Source organism: Leptodactylus fuscus, chromosome 4 (assembly GCF_031893055.1).
Source record: "Leptodactylus fuscus isolate aLepFus1 chromosome 4, aLepFus1.hap2, whole genome shotgun sequence".
NCBI lineage: Eukaryota > Metazoa > Chordata > Amphibia > Anura > Leptodactylidae > Leptodactylus > Leptodactylus fuscus.
This window is the reverse complement of record NC_134268.1, coordinates 126,831,001-126,853,068: the sequence shown is the minus strand read 5'-3', so window position 1 is coordinate 126,853,068 and position 22,068 is coordinate 126,831,001. Positions and strand designations below refer to the sequence as shown.

The window sequence follows — 22,068 nt, the reverse complement described above, 5'->3', positions numbered from 1 at the left end:
ACAGCGCGATTGGCGCCGCGAGGCAGAAGGACGTTCCTGGCTAATGGTCAGAAACGCCCTTCTGACTGTAAAGCGCTACGTTACCGGGACCGATAGCGCTTTACACCGGGCACGGATCGGGAAAGCTGACAGTGCGCTGAATTCAGTGCACTGTCAGCTTTCTGGCAGTATATAACACTGCCTGTGCCCAGATATGGTGAAAGGTCCTCTTTAAGAAATAAGTGTTTCTTTCCCCATTTACCCAGCTTAGGGGAGAATGGTGATGAAAGAAAATAACTGTTTCTGCCTATTTCTGCAACACTGAGAACTATTATCATGAATCATAGCAGCGTTAAAGGGGCTCTATCACTAGAAAAAGTCATTTTTAACTAATCACATCTTTGCATAGCCTTTAGAAAGTCTATTCCACACTTACCTTTAGTATATAGATTGCCTCAGTGGTTTCTGAATAAGTCCGTTTTTATTCATATGCTAAATTAGACTGTTGCACGATACATCGTGCACTCCTCTCCTGTTGTTTCCTATGGGAGACTGATGATGATGATGATGATGATGATGACAACGACTCAGCTTCCTGTTTGCCTCACACACATAGGAGATAATAGGAGAAAGGAGGCTGCTGGGAACTTCCTGAGCTGACTGAAAGCTCATTAGCATATTAATAAAAACGGACTTATTCAGAAACCACTGAGGCAATCTACATACTAAAGGTAAGTGTGAAGTAGCATTTCTAAAGGCTATGCAAGCATGTGATTAGTTAAAAATGACTTTTCCCAGTGATAGAGCCCCTTTAAGAGTCTACAGGTGGTAAAACACTATACACCTGGTAAAATGGCAACCTCACAGCCTGTAATGATATGTAGGTGAAATTGATCAGTGTATTACTTGCACAGAAGTGAAGTACATGCAGTAGCTTCAGAAGTGAACCACATGCATGACCTAAAAAGTGATGTGCATGCAAAGCATTCCAAAAATGAACTGAAATTTACAATTGCAGATATTCACTCATTGTGCTCAATAAACGACATGAACAGTGACATTGGATTTGAATAATTATGACTTAGATCACTGGGTCTCCACACACCTATATGGTGCTCTCTCCCCAAGGAGTGACGATACCCCCCTTACCCTGTCTAAGCCTCTCACCTCTACCAGGTTAGTCTTCTCTACACCGGGCTGACGAGATGCAATAACATCGAAACTGCCGTCCTCGGTTGAGAGACTATACCTGGTAATAATCCCAGCATCATTGCAAAACAAAGGCCTCTTGGAAGGTCAAGCAGGATGTTAAAAGGAGCAGCCTTTATTGGGCTATATCACTGAGATTCTGTCTTCCTAATTACATCAGGGAAGACAGGCTTGCACATTCCAGTGAGCGCCCTCTATTGGTTTGCAACACTGAGGCACCTGACTTCCTAATTACATCATGGAAGACAGATTTGCATATTCTTCCCATAGTTCCTTGCAAAGTGGAGTGCTAAAGGCTTAATAAGTCTCCACACACCTATATGGTGGTCTCTCCCCAAGGAGCAACGATACCCCCCTTACTGGGTCACAACCTGTGATGCAACCCGCACTCCCTTGCGCCATAGCCGAGAACTACTGTGTCTCCCCTGCCCAGAGTGAACACCCACATACAATTTGAAAAGTGCAATGAGCATTTCCATCAGAAAGCTCTAGGTGTCGCGTGCTGACATTATAGCAGTCTCTGGAGTAGTCAATGCAAATATTTAGATACATGGACATAACAATGACCAGTTTCTCTACTGGTACTGGATTAAGATTAAATTCAATTAAAAATAAATAAGACATGAACTAAAGGAAGTCTTGTAAAAACAAAAAGGGAATGGGGGGGTGGAATTATCAATGAAACGCCACCAGTTTTCTATATAGATGTGTCTATACCAACTTTATACTTACGCATTATGTCGTGAATCAAGCATTCATTTTAAGGATACCACATCACATAGTTTTGCCTTACAAATTTCACTTAATCCAAAATACTTTGAAAAAAAAAAAAGCTCACTATCACATTTTACTGTATGGTATGCAAGGAGGACAAAAATTGCAAAGATCTTAGAGTACTCAGTCACCTGGACGTTGTGCTATAGTCAGCTCTTCCTGGTGTTCCTCAAAACCTGTGATTGATATTGCCATGGCAATAGTGGATGCTGCAATGGTTATCACTTGGCCAGGAAGCACTGTGGCTACAAATAAAAATATAAAGACCTTAATTAAACAAGTAAGACATTAAAGGGATTATACAGCTTTTTAAAACAATGTCCTATTCATAAGAGAGCGTTAATTTTAGTTCAGCAAGAATCTGCTCACCGGGACCCCCCCAGACCAGCTCTTTCTTAGTGCTAGCTTGAGTCCCATGCTTATTATCCACGCTTATAATGGTCATAGTCAGTACTGCAGTGGTTGTCCCACTGAAGTCTATGAGATAACTGTCGCAGTGTTCACAAAAAGTGGTATTAAAAAGTATGGCTAGTAAGCACTGCAGCTCATGCCAGAACCGTAAAACAACTACCGTATTTAATTTATTTTACTTATATGACAGGGACATATTCTATAGTGCTTTACAGATGATATCATCACTGTTCTAAACAGAGCTTAATATCTAAATTTCCTATAAGTAGGTATTTGGAATGGGGGAGAAACCTGAGTAACCAGATTAAACCCACACATACACAGGAAGACGATACAATCTCTGTCCAAAGAATGTTCTTGTCTAGATGTGAACACAGTACTCCAGAACTAACTTCTGAGCTACCATGCTACTCCTGCAGCTGACCTGCAGGGGTGGATCCCCACCAATCTAAAACAAATGTCTTATTCTATTATCGTAATTTGACAGAAATTGTAAAAAGCTGGATAAGGGTATGTTCACATGTAGAAATTTAGCATTTGTTATCAATGGGAGGTAGAGATAGCAGCTGAACACTGACAAAATAAGCCTCCTGTTTGATTTTGTCACGGATTCCACGGCACGAGACTCCCTGCTAATTAGGCCCAATCATCTGAGATTAATCAGTGGCGGAAAGCTGCAACGGAATGCTGATGTCCTGAACAGGAATTTCTCTACAATATTTAGTAAAAACATTTTTTGATACATTTAGTTGCTCTTCCTTCAAAAATTCAAATGACCTTGTTTCACTTTTAACAAATATAAATTAAAAAAAATATATATGATAGATATTAACAAACTAGCATTTTCCCACGACTTAGGCCAAAAGGTTCAACTTTGGTCTCATCTGACCAGAGCACCTTGTTCTGCATGTTTGCTGAGTCCTCTATATAGCAAACTGCAAAACACACTTCATATGGTCTTTCTTTCAACAATGGTTTTCTTCTTGACACTCTTCTATAAAGGATAGATTTGTGGAGTCCACAACTTATAATTGTCCTGTGAACAGATGATTCTCCCAAATGAGCTGCGAATTTCTGCAGCTCCTCCAGAGTGACCATGGGCCTCTTGCCTGCTTCTCTGACCAGTGCTCTTCTTGCTCAATCTGCCAGTATAGGTGGACAGCCATGTCTTGGTAGTGAGAAAATCCAAAAATAAAAGTTGATTCCAGCCAGGTTTCGTGGAAAATTGAAAAATTCTTCTTTATTGATTAAAATGACATAACATAGATGACAGCACACATCTCAACAGGAGCATGGGCGTCAGACTGACGCGTTTCGGATTAGTACCTTTGTCGACCTGGCTGGAATCAACTTTTATTTTTGGATTTTCTCATCACCAAGCTCCGAGCCGAGGGAGTGTATTCCGAGCTGAGCTTCTGAATTGGGTGGAAAAAACTACATGCTGGAGACTGATTTGATGCTGCGATTTGGCTGAGTATAAATTCCGTTTTCCCCCATTTCCTCTATGCATATGTCTTGGTAGGCTTGCAGTTATAGAATACCCTTTCATTTTTGGATGATGAATTGAACAGTGTTACGTTTTTGTAATGTAATCCTGCATTATCGCCACAACTTTAACTCTGACCTGTCTGGGGAGTTCTTTGGTTTTCATACTATTTGTTCACTAGTGTTCTCTAACAAACCACTGACAAAATGTGAAAAAGTTCAAGGGGTAAGAATATTTTTGCAAGCCATTGTATAACTGACATGCTGAGAAGCGTTTTTCAAATCTCAGCAACTCTGCAATGTTTGGATGAGATTAGCCAGAATCCCATCGACTTTGCAGGCACTGTAAAACACCACAGCAAAATAGTGGCGTTTATGTTACATGGAGCCCTGGCCTTAATAATTGAGTTTTGTGAAAACTTGAATTCCTTTGCATGAAGTCACAGTCTTAGCAGGTAGCGCTTACAGCATTAAACTTATTATAGTTGGAAAGTAAGAAGGTCGAGTGGCTTCTACAGCTGAGTAGAGCATTAACATTACCTGATGACCCTTGCGCAGACTGTTTCTCATGCAGTGTGCCCACTGTCATCAAAAACACAATCATGAGAAAAACTGGAATTTTCCAAGATCCAGCGACAGATGCTGAAAAAGAATACAAGAGATAATATGATAAACAGTATATTGTATTATTTACAGGATGGAAAAAGAACCAGCACATAACAGCAATTTATATCATTGCACTAATATAAACTGCTCAAAAAAATAAAGGGAACACTCCACATGGTCATCAGGAACACAGACCATGTGGACCAAAATATCATGTGGAAAATGGATGTGCCTAATGCAACGTGCAATACTAAGAGTGCTGTCTGTGTGCAGTTCATTATGCAAAGATACTGCCAATTAAATAAGTCCTTAGTGAATCTTAAACTTTAGAAGGTCACTATCTTCTCAGACAACTTAGTCTTCATTTCATAAAGCATGTGATTCTGGACCAAAATGTAATCAACTTTTTAAAAAGAAAAAAAAAAAAAAAAACCTGAAAACCCTCTCTAAAAGTTCCTGCAACTTGAAGTCTCCCTCCTAGTTAATTTGCAGTTCACTCCCAGTTGCTAGGTAAGGTCCGTCGTTGACAGATACCATTCAAAAGCAAGACGTCTTCACAGTGAGTGAAGGTGAAGGTTCTTGTCATGTACGAGCCAAGATGCTCACTCCACTCAGGCTGCAAATTGAGAGTAAGTCGCTCCTTAACATAGTCCATGCACCCCAAATAAATGCCGCCACCACCACCACTGATTTGACTCATTGAAAGGCTGCTCACATTAACAGGTGTCTCAAACCTAAGAAAGTAAGAAACTGTGTAAGCGGACATTTTTCTTGTGGCCGCGGGCATACCCAGTAGGCTCTGCCCGAGGCCTACAAGTTTCAAAGCCTGCGCCGGAAAAAGACAAAGGAAGAGGATGTTTCTGAAGACGACGGAGGTGATGCTGGAGAGTTCTCTGGCAGCATCGGGGAAGCCCCCAATGCTGTTTGAGTGCTGGGGACCACCCCCAGTGCTGCGAAAGAACTCCTTTGCATACCGGCAAAAACGGCACCATGAAGAAGACATCTAAGGTAGGAGTCAAATAGCTATTCCGACATGTTAGGGACCAAAAATTACTTCTGAATGATAGGGTCCCTTTAAAGCCAGCTTCTAGCCACACCTATTTTCCAGGGTGTCTATCTCCTATTACTCCCCAATGCAGGACCATGAGAAAGAAGTATGTTTTCCTGGCAGCGGGAAAAGTTGCTTCTGGGATTGAACTCAGGGTCATTGGCCCTCCCTCCCTACTTTGCCATCTGTTTGTCCAAACTGTTTGGCTGGAGCCAGAAAGGGCCTTGTATACACAAAAAAGCACTGAAGTGAATTTATTAGCAAAATAAACACATAGGACTAACAGCATTAGGTAATCTGTACACATATAAAAGAAAAATACATAAACTGTAGAGACAGTTCTGCTCTGTCTTTACACAGAAAATGGAGAAAGGAGGAGTTAATTCTCCTCAAAGCCCCCCCCACACACACACACTAATCCATCTGTAATCTATATGATCTGTAAAAAGGACTGAACAGTATGCACATTGCACAGTTTACAATGTAAGAAAAGCCTTCTATGTACTTGTATCTACTACTGGCCATTTGTGTGACTATAGATGTGATGCTATTCACAGACAGCAAGCCGATTTCTTGATTGTTTTTTCCTGTGTTGCCAGTAATGGATAGGGTGATGGGGGGGGGGGGGGGAGGGACACTGCTCTTTGTTGTACATACTCACAGCCTCAGAAACAAATGCAAAATGTCCTGCAGCCATAGTGGATATATCCGTAACAGATAGACTTTTTGCTTCAATTATATTGATGGAAATGCAGGAGGTTTAATTTACATGTTATTTCCAAAATAAAATAAAAAAAATCAGCATCTACATTTTGTGTATGGGATTCACTAGAATCCCATACACTTTAAAGAGAGTGTAAAACATTGTGGGCCTAAAGAAGTATGCCTATGAAACAATGTTATGGCATACTGCCAGGAAAAAGCTCAGAGTCCTGTCCACTGCTGAAGCTTTTCAAGTCACTTGTGAGATTGTGCAGCACAGGTGTCCCAGCTGCTGGAGCTCAGGAGAGAGAAGAACTCTTAAATCAACTACATGAAAAAGTCAAATCTTTTATTAGTTACTACAGCCTGTGCTTTCTCATTAATCACTGGAAATGCACTTTACTGCAGCAGCAGTAGAATTAGCATTAAATCTTAACATTAAAGTTTCAATATCTGTAAATATGTTGACATTGACATCTTCAGGAAAAAAAAAGGTTCTGTCTACACATTAAAAAAAAAAAAATACCACCAAGATAACAAAATAACTTACCCAAATGGAAGAGCAGGATGAGCCACACAGGTATTGAAAAGGCAGTAAGGTAGCGCTGAGTGTCTGGATTCCACTTGAATGAGACTGCAAGAGCATATCCAATGACCAGCGTCCAAATCTAGAACGAAATTAATCAGTACACATTGACAACAAGCACAGAACAGAAGCAGCATTACAAGTGTTGCCATCACAAAGTGTTTCATTGTCAAAGCAAACTTCCACTACAACCTTTATAGGAAGTCAAAGAAAGTCTATGCATTTGCTGCAAATCAACAGATTGCCAAAAGAAAGAACACTGGTAAGGCCAACGTGTGCAGCCATATTCGATCTCCACTTCACTCACAGTGATACACAGTTCTTTTACAGTACTTTACTATAATTTCAATTTTAGACAAGGATATAAAGAGATTGTGGTATGCTCCATTGGTAGTACCATTTGAAGCTTTGCAGGGCTATAAAGCTTCTGTGCTATGCACATGAAGCTTAAATATGATTGAATATTTTCGGTACAATATTAGCCAAATGTGAAAAGTATGTAAGAAGTCCAGGAAATGTAACAAAGCATTCACACTACTCAACAGCATCGAAAAATATCACATAGTTAGGCATGCATACTATTTAGTAAGTTTCAAAACAAAATGGGGAGAATTTATTAAAACTGGTATTTCCTAAGCCAATCTTAATACAGTTCCTAACTGTATTCCTATACAAAGAAGAGGTGAGACATCTATTAGTGCCAAGTTGGCTCCACTCCTGGGTTCGGCTTACAATTGACGAAAATACTGCCATCAGAATTTGGTTTTAGGGCTAGTGATTGCGTATTTTGGTCCTGATTTTAACGCGGGAAGCTGGTCAGAATCAGGACCAAAATGCGCCTGCCGTGACTAGCCGCAACGGGCTCCGGAGTAGGCCCAAATGAATAGGCCTAGTCTGGAGGGATTGTCTTGATGCGGACGCGCCGTGGTATCCACCTCAAGAAAGGGCAGCTCGCTTCTTTTTTCCGCGAGAAGGAACAAACCGCTCACGGAAAAAAGATCACTAGCGGTCTACATAGACCTCTATTGTGAGGGGGCGGATTTTGAGGTGGATTCCGCTCCAAAACTCACCTTCTCTTGCCCCGTGTGACCTGGCCCTTACTGTATCTTGACCAGAAGTTGCTACACACCATGTACAAATGTACATATAATTAGTCTGTGTTTATTTTTGATTCTTTAGTGCCTACATTACAGCCACAAAAGCAGGAAAAAAAGCTTCTGCAGAACTCAAGTGCACCAGACCTAGATATCCATAGGTTTTCAGAGGTGATCCAAGTTTGATTCACTTGAACCATAGTAGGATTGGGCTGTACCACAGGCAATAAAATGAGTCTGCATTATGGCTTTCTGAACAAGACCTAAAACAGTAACGTGTCGCTCATCAAAGCGTTGTTTAGTAATGTATGGGCTCATATGGGAAGATGGAATACGACAAGTCTGCCTCAAACGCTCCAAAAAACGCCTTATGTAAAAAAAACTGCATCTAAAAGAGTTTCCTAATTTCTGAAGCAGATTTTTTCTGCTGCCAAAAAACTCCATGTGAACATACCCTTAGGCTAAGGCCCCACGGGACCAAATGCAGCGCTAAGGGAACAACCGCAGCAGGAACGCATTACGGTTCTTCCCACAGTGCTTTGAACAGAAACTTCATGTTGTAGATATAATTGACATGCTGCGATTTCCAAAACCACGCCGATTTTAAAAATAGCAACGTGTCTGCGCTGTGGTTTTGATTGCAAAGTGGGCATGGGATTCGGTAGCTTGAGAGCTGCTGAAACGCCGTAACAGGCAAACCATCGTCAGCAACAATTTGCTGACTATAGGCGGATCATCGACGCAAACAAAACACAGACAGAGTCGTGAACAGAGGCTAGTAAGAATATAACTCAATATTTCATATATACAACCACCTTCATGCAACTTTGCAGCAAATTACAAGCAAAAATTGCACAAAAATTCAAATTTACTTCTAAAGTGCATGTTCAAGCAATCCTTTTCTGCAGACAAAATGTACTTTCCCAAAAAACTACAAGGTGTGAGGAATCATACATATAACACATATATACATTTACAGGTGCAGCTGTTAAAGAAACTCCAAAATCTCAGAAATGCATCAACCAATTTTGTGCATGCAAATTAAATAGGGGCTGGTTTAGAAATATAATTTTCTATTCCCCTATATAAATTGCAACTCTAATGAACAATTATAATCTCTATACCTAACAAATGTGACAACTAGGGCCAGTTTCACATTAGCATAACATGGCCGCTTCACTGCTCACATGTTATGTATGCAATCTGTGAAGTTCCTGCGGTCATAAGGATCCATTTACTACTGGAAGTTTAGTTTACACTGGGGGTGAAAAAAGAGAAAGTTAAAAAAAATAAAAAATGTTATTATACCCATCTGAAAGCTGCCAAAAAAAGGGATTTTATATTATATTCAATGGGTGAAAATGTGTTATCCAATTGAACTTATGTTCATGTCTAGTAAAAAAAAAAAAAAAAAACGCTATTGCTATTATTTTTCCTGAAAAAGCCATACGGCGGAAAAGGTTTCTGCCGTGTGAACTAGTGCTGCACCTCCATCTCAAGTATTTTATTTTGCATATAGATGATAAGCCATCAAAAGGAAAAGAAAAATAGAAAAGATAAAATATAACTTTTAATAAATATGCATTAATATACATCTATAAAATAGGCAGGGAAGGATATGTAGATGATGAGCAAATATTTTATTTACCTAAAAGATAACAGCTAGATTGATGTCCTATGCAACAGGAAATGTTTCTAATAATACAAAATGGTTAAAAATTGTAAGAAATAATTAAAGAGGACTTTTCACCACTTTTGGGCACATGCAGTGTTATATACTGCCAGAAAGCCGACAGTGCGCTGAGTTCAGCGCACTGTCGGCTTTCCCGATCTGTGCCCGGTGTAAAGAGCTTACGGTGCCGGTACCGTAGTGCTCTATGGTCAGAAGGGCGTTTCTGACACTCAGTCAGGAACGTCCTTCTGCCTCGCGGCGCCTATCGCGCTGTGCTGTGAGAGCCGGGAGGAACGCCCCCTCCCCTCCTGATAATACTCGTCTATGGACGAGCTGTGTGAGCAGAGGGAGGGGGCGTTCCTCCCCGCTCCACAGCACAGCGCGATAGGCGCCGCGAGGCAGAAGGACGTTCCTGACTGACTGTCAGAAACGCCCTTCTGACCATAGAGCACTACGGTACCGGCACCGTAAGCTCTTTACACCGGGCACAGATCGGGAAAGCCGACAGTGCGCTGAACTCAGCGCACTGTCGGCTTTCTGGCAGTATATAACACTGCATGTGCCCAAAAGTGGTGAAAGGTCCTCTTTAAAAATAACTAAAATCATAACTTTTTTCAGACTCCACACAAAATTAGCCCAATGACTAAAGCTTGATTCACATCTGCGCATGCGTTTCCGTTCGAGGGTCCACTTGGGGACTTCCCAAACAGAAACCCAATCCGCATAAAAAAAGCAGTTACCTTAAGAAACCTGTGGACCCTATAGACTATTATGGAGTCCATGTGGTTTCCACAGGAAAAACGCAGAGAGAAAAGTGCTGCCTGCAGCGCTTTTCTGTCCACATTTTTCACGCGGAGAGGAGACCAGAATTCCTGAATAAAGATGTGAACAGAGCCTCAGCCCCGTTATTGACATACAGTACTGAAACTACACATAAAAGGCCCTAATTATCTTTATTACTGCAACTACAGAGGCCCAATGTGTTCAGTCTCAGGCTTATTGAACCATGGCACATTACTAGTTGCATCCATGGCAAGGAATATGCAAATAACTCCTTGGTGGAAAAGGAGACCTTGCTCTAGCACTACCTTTTGGAAGGTAGCTTCCTCAAAGCCTGATTTTCCTGAAACCTAGCGGCATAATTTGGAAATATGTAGCCATAAAAATTGTCCTATGAAGATGAGCTAGTGTAGCCAATAGAAATGAATTATATTTTAACTTTAATGTTCCCAAAACAGATTTGGAAATGATGAAGTGATATTGGTCGTTGTAAGCAACATTAACAAGTCAGGAACATGAATAACTCTTATGTGTGAATAGTGGATTGTCACAATCCAGACTGTGTGAATTTGTAGCTAGAGAGAGGAACAATATAGTGAATATGGGGCACTGGATTTACTGTATACTGCTCATATACATATTCACTAGACCTGCATCTGCCTTGCTTTCCAGGCTGAGCCACAGCCTATGCTCCTAAACGTGGAATCCATTTCCATACACATCCATGACTGAAGTAGGATATGTACATAACTTCCTATGGCTAAATCTCCCATCCAGAGGAAGACATATGGGCACATACATTGCTGCAGTGGTCCTCAAGTAGACAGTGCACGTCCTCCTTTTCACAACTCTGGTACCCCCACTGTCTCAGGTCATGAAGAAGTGTAAAACATGAAGCAGTCGCCCACAGCAATCAGTAATGCGATTGGCTATAGGCGCCGTGCACTTGTCCTACATACTAGCAGGCAATGGAAACATATGGTAGCACAGAGATCCCTCCTCACCCATAGAGTGCTGAAATAATCCAGAGCCCCGCAGATCAGGCCGCACACGTGAGCCAGCAGCTCCCGCACACCGAGGTAGCTTCCGGCCAAGTACAGCACATACAGGAGAGGTGCCCCAGCCAAGACAGGTACCAATACCCGCAACCTGCGGGCAACGAACTCTCCCAAGGCCTCCAGGCTGTGATTGACAAAGCTGACGGGCAGCAGCAAAGTGGCAAGAACTATAGGGGAGCCCTGCCGCTGAAGGCGGCACAGCCAGCGGCGGCATACTCCTGTCAGTGAGTGCTTGAAGGGATGAAGAAAGGTGCCACATAAAGCCGCCCACAGCAGCGGCCGCAGGAAGGCCTCCAGGATAAAATAGACCAGCACAGCCGCCCCGCAACATCCGGCCGCGAACAGCAGGGCTCCCGTGTTGTAGAAAGCCTGCTTGATGTTCCGATCAAAGCGAAGCGGTAGCCCGGGCGGGAGCTGGAGTAAGGCGGGCGGGCTGCGGGAGGAAGTTTGTGCTGGCTGTCTGGGAGCTGTTGGGGTTTCAGTCACGGGAGCGGCGCTCGGCTGGGTGGGGGTGCCAGGCCGAGAGCCATGAGTAGGGCTAGAGGAACGACCATTGTTGTGGGAAGACTCCCCGTTATCTTCCATGTTTGAAGCCGCCCAGTACCGAGGCCCAGATGTTACTGTGTACCCCACGCCCACCAAATAATATAAGCAAGGCCACGCCCTCACTGCAAAACTGACTGCTCTTTCGCCTCACAGCCAGGAGCGACTATCTGTCATTGTGCTGGTCACACGTGGAGAATTCATACAAAGGTCTGCTACAGTATTCTATGCAGAGGCGGAGCGAGGGGTTCAGCACAGGGGCAGGGCCAGTTTAGACAAAATGGAGCCCTGGGCAAAATTAAAAGTGGGGCCCCACTTGTACATACAACATAGTCACATTCTGTTAATTCAATCACTGGTACTTACAGGGGTGTTCTTAATTAGAGATGAGCGAACACTGTTCGGTTCAGCCGATCCGAACAGCACGCACCCTGTGATGCTGACTTTGCCGGCGGCCGACGTCACAGGTGTTTCCATTCATTTCTATGGGTGCGTGCTGTTCGGATCAGCTGAACCGAACAGTGTTCGCTCATCTCTATTCTTAATGTCTTTTAAATGGTTGTTTGTAAATTAATGGGGTTTTTTGCCTAGGAAAACTAGTTGCTTGAGAGCCTTATCTTTAACCCCTTCCCACCGATGGCATTTTTTGATTTTCGTTTTTGACTCCCCTCCTTCTAAACCCCATAACTTTTTTATTTCTCTGCTCCCAGAGCCATATGAGGTCTTAATTTTTGCGGAACAAATTTTTCTTCATGATGCTACCATTAATTATTCTATATAATGTACTGGGAAGCAGGAAAAAAATTCAGAATGGGGTGGATTTGAAGAAAAAATGCATTTCTGCGACTTTCTTACGGGCTTTGGTTTTACAGCGTTCACTGTGCAGCCAAAATGACATGTCCCCTACATTCTGTGTTTCGGTGCGGTTCCAGGGATACCAAATTTATATGGTTTTATTTACATTTTGACCTCTAAAAAAAATTCCAAAACTGTGTTAAAAAAATTTTTTTCTAAAAGTCGCCATATTCCGATGGCCGTAACTTTTTTATACGTAAGTGTACGGGGATGCATAGGGCATCTTTTTTTGCGGGGTCGGGTGTACTTTTTAGTTCTACCATTTTCGGGAAATGTTATTGCTTTGATCACTTTTTATTCAAATTTTTATCAGAATCAAAACAGTGAAAAAACGGCGGTTTGGCACTTTCGACTATTTTTCCCGCTACGGCGTTTACCGAACAGGAAAAATATTTTTATAGATTTGTAGAGCGGGCGATTTCGGACGCGGGGATACCTAACATGTATATGTTTCACAGTTTTTAACTACTTTTATATTTGTTCTAGGGAAAGAGGGTTGATTTGAACTTTTAATTCTTTTTATATTTTTTTTATATTTTTTTTTAAAAAAAATTTAAATTTTTTTTTTTGCATTTATTAGACCCCCTAGGGGTGTTGAACCCCAGGGGGTCTGATCACTAATGCAATGCATTACAATGCTAATTCATTGCAATGCATTGCAAAAAAGCATCCTTTCTTTTGCAGGCTGCATAGACCAGCCTGCAAAAGAGAGGATTTGCAGACAAGCCTGGGAGCCTGTACAAGGCTCCCGGCTGTCATGGCAACGGGACGTCATCCCTGGAGCATGCTCCAGGAGCCGGCGATCCCGGGCAAAATGGCGGCGCCCATGCGCCGCCGGGAAAATGGCGCCTCCGGCGCCTTTGACCGCGGCGCCGGAAGGGTTAATGCCTCCGATCGGTCCGGGGACCGATCGGAGGCATCAGAGCCGGTTGTCTACTGCTTAAAGCAGTAGACACCCGGCGGCTATGGCGGCCGCCCGGCTCCCGGGCGGTCGCCATAGTTACAGACCCGACATGCGCCGTACTATTATGGCGCATGTCGGGAAGGGGTTAAAGGGGTTGGCCACTTTCAGACTAATATTGACAAACAAATGTACCATAAAAAATATATATAATTTTCCAATATACTTTCTGTATCAATTCCTCACAGTTTTCTAGATTTCGGCGTGCTGTCATTCATGGCAGCATATGTTCCAATATGCATAATTAATAAATAATAACTAAAGCTAAATATATAATAAAACTAAATAATAGAAATAAATCCAAGACAACAAAATTCTTTTGTGGATGTTATTTGGCTACGATGTTTATTAACCCCTTCCCGCCGATGGCATTTTTTGATTTTCGTTTTTGACTCCCCTCCTTCTAAACCCCATAACTTTTTTATTTCTCCGCTCCCAGAGCCATATAAGGTCTTAATTTTTGCGGGACAAATTTTTCTTCATGATGCTACCATTAATTATTCTATATAATGTACTGGGAAGCAGGAAAAAAATTCAGAATGGGGTGGATTTGAAGAAAAAATGCATTTCTGCGACTTTCTTATGGGCTTTGGTTTTACGGCGTTCACTGTGCAGCCAAAATGACATGTCCCCTATATTCTGTGTTTCAGTACGGTTCCAGGGATACCAAATTTATATGGTTTTATTTACATTTTGACCCCTAAAAAAAATTCCAAAACTGTGTTAAAAAAAATTTTTTCTAAAAGTCGCCATATTCCGACGGCCGTAACTTTTTTATACGTAAGTGTACGGGGATGCATAGGGCGTCTTTTTTGCGGGGTCGGGTGTACTTTTTAGTTCTACCATTTTCGGAAAATGTTATTGCCAGGGGTGAACCTGCCCCTTTTGCCGCCCGAGGCGAACTACAGAAAGCCGCCCCCCCCCCCCCCCTGCCGGGGAGGGGGTGGATCGGGGGCATGGCTTAGTGTAGGGGGCGTGGTGAATTGAAGGGGGTGGGGCTTAGCGCCGTTCGCCGGCAGAGAGCAGTCCCGGAGACTGCCTGCTCTCTGCCTGAGCGTGAGGGGAGGCTGCTGGAGCAGCGCTGCTCCAGTGGCCTCCCCAAACCACCGCTCAGTGCTAAGCCAGTCCAGGACAGCTTGTCCTGGACTGGCTTAGGTTAGCAAAAATGCCGCCCTCCCTGAGGCCCTGGCATAGCGCCGCCTGAAGCGCTCGCTTCAGGTCGCCTCATGGGAGGTGCGGCGCTGCTTTGATCACTTTTTATTCAAATTTTTATCAGAATCAAAACAGTGAAAAAACGGCAGTTTGGCACTTTCAACTATTTTTCCTGCTACGGCGTTTACCGAACAGGAAAAATATTTTTATAGATTTGTAGAGCGGGCGATTTCGGACGTGGGGATACCTAACATGTATATGTTTCACAGTTTTTAACTACTTTTATATGTTTTCTAGGGAAAGGGTGGTGATTTGAACTTTTAATTCTTTTTATATTTTTTTATATTTTTTTTAACTTTTTTTTTATTTTTTTTTGCATTTATTAGACCCCCTAGGGGTGTTGAACCCCAGGGGGTCTAATCACTAATGCAATGCATTACAATGCTAATGCATTGCAAAAAAGCATCCTTTCTTTTGCAGGCTTCATAGACCAGCCTGCAAAAGAGAGGATTTGCAGACAAGCCTGGGAGCCTGTACAAGGCTCCCGGCTGTCATGGCAACGGGACGTCAGCCCTGGAGCATGCTCCAGGAGCCGGCGATCCCGGCCAAAATGAGGACCGATCGGAGGCATTAGAGCCGGTTGTCTACTGCTTAAAGCAGTAGACACCCAGCTCCCGGGCGGTCGCCATAGTTACAGACCCGACATGCGTCGTACTATTACGGCGCATGTCGGGAAGGGGTTAAGGTAACTACATAACAATCAAGAATTCATTAATAAATAGATAAATCAATTAATAAATAACCAATCAATAAATTAAACAACTCAATACAAAGCAAAGTCCAATCAGCATAAGCTGATCAACTAACCCCCTTCAACAAACACCATGACAATATTAGCAAAAGCGGCTTTTACTGAGGGAGGGAGGGCGGGTGCTTGATTGAAGATCGCCTTCCCGAATGGCCAAATCAGCTGATTCAGCCGGTATTTATTTCAAAAATTCCCGCCATAGAGCTGTCAAAAACCAATCAGCTGACGAGACCGAAACAGCTGATCGCTAAGCCTCTCCCTTTTCAAAACTTCTAGGTCTCACCAGCTGATTGTAAATAACCTTTGCCCTAGATTCAAGTGCCTGAGGTGATTTCAAAAGGGCGGGAAAGTTAACCCTTTGTGGCCCACACAATAAACTAAAGTGCTTTTCCTGAGGAGAAAATGTTAACATTCATTAATGAAATTTAAACTATTATGCTGGAACCAAGCAATGCTGCTCTGAGGGGCCCCTTCATTCTGTTACTTCTAGAGCAGGGGTCTCAAACTCGCGGGCCGCATGCGGCCCCCCGAACAATTTTGTGCGGCCCGCACAAGCCTAGGGACGCCGGATCCAAGTTGAATCCGGACGTTTCACCATTTTGCCCATAGGCAGTTCTATATACTGCCGGAAAGCTGACAGTGCGCTGAGTTCAGCACACTGTCGGCTTTCCCGATGTGGGCCCAGTGTGAAGAGCTTACGGTCCGGTACCGTAGCTCTTCTATGGTCAGAAGAGCGTCTCTGACACTCAGTCAGAGACGTCCTTCTTCACAGCACAGCCAATCGCGCTGTGCTGTGAGAGCCGGGAGGAACGCCCCCTCCCCTCCCTGATAATGCTCGTCTATGGACGAGTACTGCGAGCAGAGGGAGGGGGGCGTTCCTCCCGGCTCTCACAGCACAGCGCGATTGGCTGTGCTGTGAAGAAGGACGTCTCTGACTGAGTGTCAGAGACGCTCTTCTGACCATAGAAGAGCTACGGTACCGGACCGTAAGCTCTTCACACTGGGCCCACATCGGGAAAGCCGACAGTGTGCTGAACTCAGCGCACTGTCAGCTTTCCGGCAGTATATAGAACTGCCTGTGGGCAAGATGGTGGAAGGTCCTCTTTAAACATTGAGGTGGAATGAAGGGGCTCATGACACTGGGGGCAGACGAAGGGAGGGGGGAGAACGGCATGACACTGGGGCAGAAATGGAGGGACATGAATCTGGGGGCAGAAATGGAGGGACATGAAACTGGGGGCAGAAATGGAGGGACATGAAACTGGGGGCAGAAATGGAGGGACATGAATCTGGGGGCAGAGATGTGGAGACATGAATCTGGGGCAGAGATGGAGGGACATGAATCTGGGGGCAGAGATGGGGGGACATGAATCTGGGGCAGAGATGGGGGGACATGAATCTGGGGCAGAGATGGAGGGACATGAATCTGGGGGCAGAGATGGGGGGACATGAATCTGGGGGCAGAGATGGGGGGACATGAATCTGGGGGCAGAGATGGGACATGAATCTGGGGGCAGAGATGGAGGGGACATGAATCTGGGGGCAGAGATGGGGGACATGAATCTGGGGGCAGAGATGTGGAGACATGAATCTGAGGGCAGAGGTGGGGGGACATGAATCTGGGGGCAGATGAAGGGTGTATATGTAACTGGGGGAAAGATGGAGGGGGGACATATAGTTTACGGGTGACTGTAGGAGGATTATACAGTGTGGGGGCACATGAAAAATGAATGAGAATGGGCGGAGTCAACATAAAAGTGGGTGGAGCTAAATTTGCCGCGGTGCGGCCCGCCGACTGGCTGGGATCTTGCTCTGCGGCCCACATGCTGAGTTGAGTTTGAGACCCCTGTTCTAGAGGATAAAAGTCTGACCATAGTCATGTGATTTATGGTCCATGGTCATGTGATGAGGACACAGGTGTACAGCTGATTACCAGGCCGCTGTCTGAATAGTGTGCTGGGACTGTAACGAGAGGCACCTGTGTCCTCATCACATGACCATGGTCAGAGTTTTATCCTCTAGTAACAAAATGTAACAGAATGAATGACAGCAAGCCGAGATCTAGAAAACTGTGAGGAATAGATACAGAAAGTATATTGGAAAATTGTATATCTTTCTATTGTACATTTGTTTGTCAATATTGGTCTAAAAGTGGCCAACCCCTTTAAAGATCAGGTGCAAAAGCAACAAGGCACATGCCCTTCCATACACTAGAAAATATTTATATACATACGGAGTTATCAAATAGGACCGCTATACTAGGACTAAATACTGTCACATCACCTGATGACTGCTATATCAGGACTAAATACTGTCATGTCACTTGCTGACCACTATACCAGGACTAAATATTGTCACGTCACCCGCTGACCGCTATACCAGGTCTAATTACTGTCTTGTCACCCGCTGACTGCTATACCAGGTCTAAATGCTGTCACATCACCCACTGACTGCTATACCAGGTCTAAATACTGTCATGTCACCCGCTGACTGCTGTACCAGGTCTAAATATTGTCACATCAAGCGCTGACCGCTATACCAGAACTAAATAGTGTCACGTCACCCTCTGGCCGCTATACCAGTACTAAATACTGTCATGTCACCTGCTGACCGCTATACCAGGACTGAATACTGTCACGTCACCCACTGACCGCTATATCAGGACTAAATACTGTCATGTCAGCCACTGACAGCTATACCAGGACAAAATACTGTCACATCACCCACTGACCGCTATACCAGGACTGAATACTGTCACGTCACCCACTGACCGCTATATCAGGACTAAATACTGCCATGTCAGCCACTGACAGCTATACCAGGACAAAATACTGTCACATCACCCACTGACCGCTATACCCTGACTAAATACTGTCATGTCACTCACTGACCGCTATACCAGGACTAAATACTGTTACATCACCCACTGCCTGCTATACCAGGACTAAATACGGTCACATCAGCCACTGACCGCTATACCAGGACTAAATACTGTCACATCAGCCACTGACCGCTATACCAGGACTAAATACTGTCACATCACCCGCTGCCTACTATACCAGGACTAAATACTGTCACGTCACCCGTTGACCGCTATACCAGGATTAAATAATGTCACATCATGCGCTAACCACTATACCAGGACTAAATACTGTCACGCCAGCCACTGACTGCTATACCAGGACAAAATACTGTCACATCACCCGCTGACCACTATACCCTGACTAACTACTGTTATGTCACCCGTTGACCACTATACCAGGAATAAAGAACAGGAAGGAAGAACAGTCTTGTTAGAAGTGACAAAACCAAGGAACTCAAAAAGAAAAACAGACGCAGGGGGAGGGAAAGACAAAACAAAGCACACAAATGAAGAACAAAAAGGGGAGGGGAAACAAGACACATTTCAGACGCAGGAAGAAGGGGACAAAACCAAGTGTGAGGTCATTCTGGGAGAGAACAGACAACGGGGAAGTAGGAGAAGTCATACTGAGGGGATCAGGCAAACAGGAAGGAAAACTCCGAAGATTCCTGGAACACCACCCACGGCCGCCAGAGGGTTTTACGCTGAACTCGTTCCTCGCGCTGTGCCTGTGAATGTTCTGGCATTTCAGCAGCTCGCTGGGACACCATATAATTAGCGTGTTGTTGGCGCTAATGATCCCCGTCAGCTCCGCTTGAGGAGAACTCTGTTGACTTCTTTTTCCAGGCATGTTTAAAAGTAGCAAACTGCCAATTTAGATTAAAGGTGTTTTCCCATCCAGTGTGTCAGCATCTTGCCTGGAGCAGATCAGATAATATGCAAATGCATGTACAGAATCCACTGAGGGTTAGCTGAGTGTTTATACAGAGAGATAATAGACTTGGCTTTATCAGAAGCTGAGATAAGCTACTGCAAGAGCAGTGTAATATAGTATGTGAACATAAATTTATAACAGTCGTGAAGCCATGTCATTTACGAGTATAAAAAGTAGCCTATGTTTTAGGTGAGGTTTCAATCTATTTGCCAAATGTCATTCAAATCCGTTCAGCCGTTTTTGCGTGATTGACTAACAAAAACACAAACATCCAAACACACAAACTTTCACATTTATAATATTAGTACCTGGGTGTGCGCCTCAATAATAAACTGTACTGGGCCAATCACCTGGATGCGCTGCACAGAAAGGGTCACAGCAGGCTCTACAGGAGGCTGAGATCCTTTAGAGTCCAGAGGACACTTCTTAGGGCCTTTTTCAACTCTGTGGCTACTTCAGCCATCTTTTTCGGTGTGGCCTGCTGGGGGAGCAGTATCTCAACCAGGGACAGAAATAGACTTGACAGGCTGATTAGAAGGGCCAGCTCTATCCTGGGGAGCCCCCTGGACCCAGTACAGGTGGTGGGTGACAGAAGGACACTGTCCGTGGTGAGCTGCATGCCCGAGAATAAATCCCACCCCATGTATGAGACCTTGACAATACTTGGCAGCACTGTAAATGACCGACTACTTCACCTCAAGTGTGAGAAGGAGGGCTATCGGAGGGCCTTCCTCCCAACCGTGGTCAGGCTATATAATCTACATCAGACTAAGCGAAGAGAGAGAGCTAAATGATCCTGAAGTCTTCTTTCTTTCTTTTCTTCCTTAGCTGCTATTGATTCCTAGTATAGTATTTTCCTCAGCTTATGTGTGTCTCCTTCTGTAATACACTCACCGGCCACTTTATTAGGTACACCATGCTAGTAACGGGTTGGACCCCCTTTTGCCTTCAGAACTGCCTCAATTCTTCGTGGCATAGATTCAACAAGGTGCTGGAAGCATTCCTCAGAGATTTTGGTCCATATTGACATGATGGCATCACACAGTTGCCACAGATTTGTTGGCTGCACATCCATGATGCGAATCTCCCGTTCCACCACATCCCAAAGATGCTCTATTGGATTGAGATCTGGTGACTGTGGAGGCCATTGGAGTACAGTGAACTCATTGTCATGTTCAAGAAACCAGTCTGAGATGATTCCAGCTTTATGACATGGCGCATTATCCTGCTGAAAGTAGCCATCAGATGTTGGGTACATTGTGGTCATAAAGGGATGGACATGGTCAGCAACAATACTCAGGTAGGCTTTGGCGTTGCAACGATGCTCAATTGGTACCAAGGGGCCCAAAGAGTGCCAAGAAAATATTCCCCACACCATGACACCACCACCACCAGCCTGAACCATTGATACAAGGCAGGATGGATCCATGCTTTCATGTTGTTGACGCCAAATTCTGACCCTACCATCCGAATGTCGCAGCAGAAATCGAGACTCATCAGACCAGGCAACGTTTTTCCAATCTTCAATTGTCCAATTTCGATGAGCTTGTGCAAATTGTAGCCTCAGTTTCCTGTTCTTAGCTGAAAGGAGTGGCACCCGGTGTGGTCTTCTGCTGCTGTAGCCCATCTGCCTCAAAGTTCAACGTACTGTGCGTTCAGAGATGCTCTTCTGGCTACCTTGGTTGTAACGGGTGGCTATTTGAGTCACTGTTGCCTTTCTATCAGCTCGAACCAGTCTGGCCATTCTCCTCTGACCTCTGGCATCAACAACGCATTTCCGCCCACAGAACTGCCGCTCACTGGATGTTTTTTCTTTTTCGGACCATTCTGTGTAAACCCTAGAGATGGTTGTGCGTGAAAATCCCAGTAGATCAGCAGTTTCTGAAATACTCAGACCAGCCCTTCTGGCACCAACAACCATGCCACGTTTAAAGGCACTCAAATCACCTTTCTTCCCCATACTGATGCTCGGTTTGAACTGCAGGAGATTGTCTTGACCATGTCTACATGCCTAAATGCACTGAGTTGCCGCCATGTGATTGGCTGATTAGAAATTAAGTGTTAACGAGCAGTTGGACAGGTGTACCTAATAAAGTGGCCGGTGAGTGTATGTATGTTTATAGATGCAGGTGTTAAAGGTGCTATTATTTTAGCTTATAACGGATATATCACTAGAAAGGCGTATTTTACTATATAAAGATCAGGTAAGGACAGGGTCAAATGTAAACTTTATTGATGACTTTGTGTATGTGTTGTACAAGTGTTTGGTGCAACTCTTTTGGCGCCACGACCTGAACAATGGTAATCATCTGCGTCACAACGCCAATAAACTTTTGGTTATGTTCAGAAGAGTATTACAGAAGAATACCCCTGTGATTAGGCTCAGAGGGGTATTACATTATCCCTCTATGTGGCAATAAGAGAGCAAAAGTATAGTATGCGCTATGATTTATAGAAGAAGGTTTAACATGGACAGAAGTCCATGCTACTCCTCCCCTGGGGTCACATACTGGTTATGCAATGATGATTTACTATCGTCTGTGCAGTC

General features: G+C 44.0%; 1 protein-coding gene across 2 annotated transcripts in view; it reads right to left on the bottom strand.

Annotated features, from left to right (window-relative positions):
• The window catches only part of TMEM245 (transmembrane protein 245), a 93,691-nt gene extending 81,582 nt beyond the window's left edge, over positions 1–12,109 (bottom strand). For both annotated transcript variants that reach the window (XM_075270997.1, XM_075270998.1), the window contains exons 1-4: positions 11,351–12,109; positions 6,765–6,882; positions 4,399–4,500; positions 2,094–2,207 (exon numbers count right to left, since the gene is read on the bottom strand). In XM_075270997.1, coding sequence (XP_075127098.1) covers positions 2,094–2,207; positions 4,399–4,500; positions 6,765–6,882; positions 11,351–11,989 — 973 coding nt within the window. In that variant the 5' untranslated portion in view covers positions 11,990–12,109. The remainder of the gene's footprint in view (positions 1–2,093; positions 2,208–4,398; positions 4,501–6,764; positions 6,883–11,350) is intronic.
• Between the last annotated feature and the right edge of the window lie 9,959 nt (positions 12,110–22,068).